Source organism: Dendroctonus ponderosae, unplaced genomic scaffold (assembly GCF_020466585.1).
Source record: "Dendroctonus ponderosae isolate FM_Combo_2020 unplaced genomic scaffold, Dpon_F_20191213v2 Dpon_F_20191213_8, whole genome shotgun sequence".
Classification (NCBI taxonomy): domain Eukaryota; kingdom Metazoa; phylum Arthropoda; class Insecta; order Coleoptera; family Curculionidae; genus Dendroctonus; species Dendroctonus ponderosae.
The window spans coordinates 12,219,950-12,222,285 of NW_026019016.1; the positions used below are offsets into that span (position 1 = coordinate 12,219,950).

A 2,336-nucleotide genomic window follows, 5' to 3' on the forward strand; every position below is an offset into this window, starting at 1 on the left:
ATGTTAAAGAACTATCGGTTTGGAAGGTTTGAAAACGCTGCTTTTTCGGTTTTCGAGTTTGGAAAATTTTGGAAAATCGGCAGGTTTGACGGATTTGGGTGGTTTTTCTCCTGAACGGGCCTCGATGCCTTATCTTTGCGCTGTCTGGTTTGGAAATGAGCAAAATTTTTCCAGAGGTTATCAGGAGCTTGTTTCTCAGACTGGAGTTGGAAGGATTTAAAAATCTGCATGTCCAGGAAACCGGTTGATTTTTCTGTTGATTTTGGGTTTATGGTTTGGGAGCTACAATTTTTTCCCATGCTTTGCATGAACTCTTGACTGATTCGATTGATTTTTGCCCTCGAATATATTTTTGAAGCTGTCTAAATGCGCTCTAAAAATTGCAAAAGGATTCTGCATCTGGTCGGGTAGTTAGAGCTGTTTTCCCGAACGCTTGCAATTTTTCGCCGTTTCTTGTCGAGTTTGGAAGGTTGTAAACAATCGGTACGTAGAGTTCGATCTATTTATGGGTAGTTGCTGAGAAAATCGCAATAAAACACTTACCCTAGGAATGATGTATTCGATATCCGGGACAGAATCTGGTGAATGATTGGCCCGCTTGAAGATGCGCCTTCTTCGTTTCGGAAGCGATTGGGCCGAACAGTAGGCGAATTGGCTGTCCAGAAAAGCAACCACTATTACCGTTGATATGGAAATTCTCACGACGAATAGAGCTGAAATTTAATGAAATGTTCGCGAATCAGCAATCTGATGCGTACTTTGAGCAGGTGATCAGCTAATTAGAATAAATGCGCCCATTAAATCACACGAAGTTCAATATAAATATGGACGAGAAAAACGAAACCTGCGGGACGGTTTATTAACTGGACAACTAACAAGCACTTAGTTGAGAAATATGCACTTTTCGCTCTTCCACTTTGAATTTTCATTAAGTTACTACATCTTGTCACGAACCAACCGCGCATCATAACAAAACTGGTAAATGTTCACTCGGCCAACCTGTTCGAATACGATTTTTCATGCGACCTTTAAACATTTGATTGAATAATACACGTTTGTTTTTTCGTTAGAGTGAATATTAGCACATCGCCTATGGGAGGCGGTTGGAAAATGTTTCCTTAACTCATCCATTTATGGCTAAGTGTGAGGAAATCAACGTGGATGTGGAGTATTTAACGACTAATTAATTAATGATTTAATCCTCCACAATCCTGCCCACCCAATTGCATGTTTTGTGCAATTTCTTTCACTCTTACTCATGTTTGATCGCAAGTATCCAACTTTGTGAGGATTTTTTTTWAATACCCACAAAGGTAGACTGTAAGCGAGCAAGTCGACAAAACGGCGAATGCCAACACTTACCACAGTCTATAAGCATATGGTTGGTGTAAGTACTAAGCAGCTTTGGCATGTCGAGGAAGTACAACTTCCACTCGGTGAGTAAAACGGCGATAATGTTAACAGCAAGAATGGAGGCAGCTAAGAAGAGAAGTGTTTCCTGTCTTTTGCGTGATAGCGCTCCGATGCAAGTCACCATTCCGCCAGTGATCCCGATCATAATGCTCTGAAAGAAAAAACTTCTTCAGTATAAATCCGAAAGTGAAAACAGGGACTTCAGCCTGTGGCCCATGCAACAGCAAATGAAACACTTCATCATCGTACCATCGTATAAACGGATACATGGGACACACAGGCTTTAGCTCTAAAAGAGTCGCATGTACCAAATTATCAAGAATATCCAAGAATATCTAAGTGACCATTGTTTCTATTGATTGGGTGTTTTAATTATAATTAAACCAGATACATTTGTAGACAAGTTCTATATTGTTGAGGCGGATTCATTTTGTTACAAACTTCTTTTTGGGTATTTCGCCTCAAAAATTTTTGTCTTTAAAAAAGACAGAATTTCCTCATGTCTTTTATTACAGATTGCTTCTATTTCGCAATAAGAACGAATTATTTATCAAAAAATAATCAAGAACTATCACCTAGAGGGTATCCTGCGACACACTTAGGCTCAAGCTGTAAGAGAAAATTCCAATTAGTAGAGAAATTAATTTGAAAAATTATCTTGACGTTTCGATAGCTATTTTCTGCTATCGTTATCAAAAGAACCTAAATGAACCTAAAAAATAATATGTTAATAAATTGTGTAACAATAGTAGGATAATACAATATATGAAAATTCGCTCTGATAATTCATCTGTGTAAATTGTCAGTTATGTGACTTTTACTTAATCTCATTGTTTAAATTAATAAAAGTAATGTTAATTAATAATTTTGGTGTAAATTTAATTTGGGTGTATGTTTCTCTGGTCTACTTCAGATTTTAGCAT

General features: G+C 37.5%; 2 protein-coding genes across 5 annotated transcripts in view; one reads left to right on the forward strand and one right to left on the reverse strand.

Annotated features, from left to right (window-relative positions):
• LOC109542474 overlaps positions 1–2,336 on the reverse strand; it is a 48,251-nt gene that overhangs the window by 7,289 nt on the left and 38,626 nt on the right. For all 4 annotated transcript variants that reach the window (XM_048668987.1, XM_048668988.1, XM_048668986.1 and 1 more), the window contains 2 exons: positions 1,363–1,564; positions 544–713 (listed from right to left, as the gene is read on the reverse strand). In XM_048668987.1, coding sequence (XP_048524944.1) covers positions 544–713; positions 1,363–1,564 — 372 coding nt within the window. The remainder of the gene's footprint in view (positions 1–543; positions 714–1,362; positions 1,565–2,336) is intronic.
• Positions 1–2,336, forward strand: part of LOC109541942 (flotillin-1) — a 65,933-nt gene that overhangs the window by 2,060 nt on the left and 61,537 nt on the right. The window lies entirely within an intron of this gene.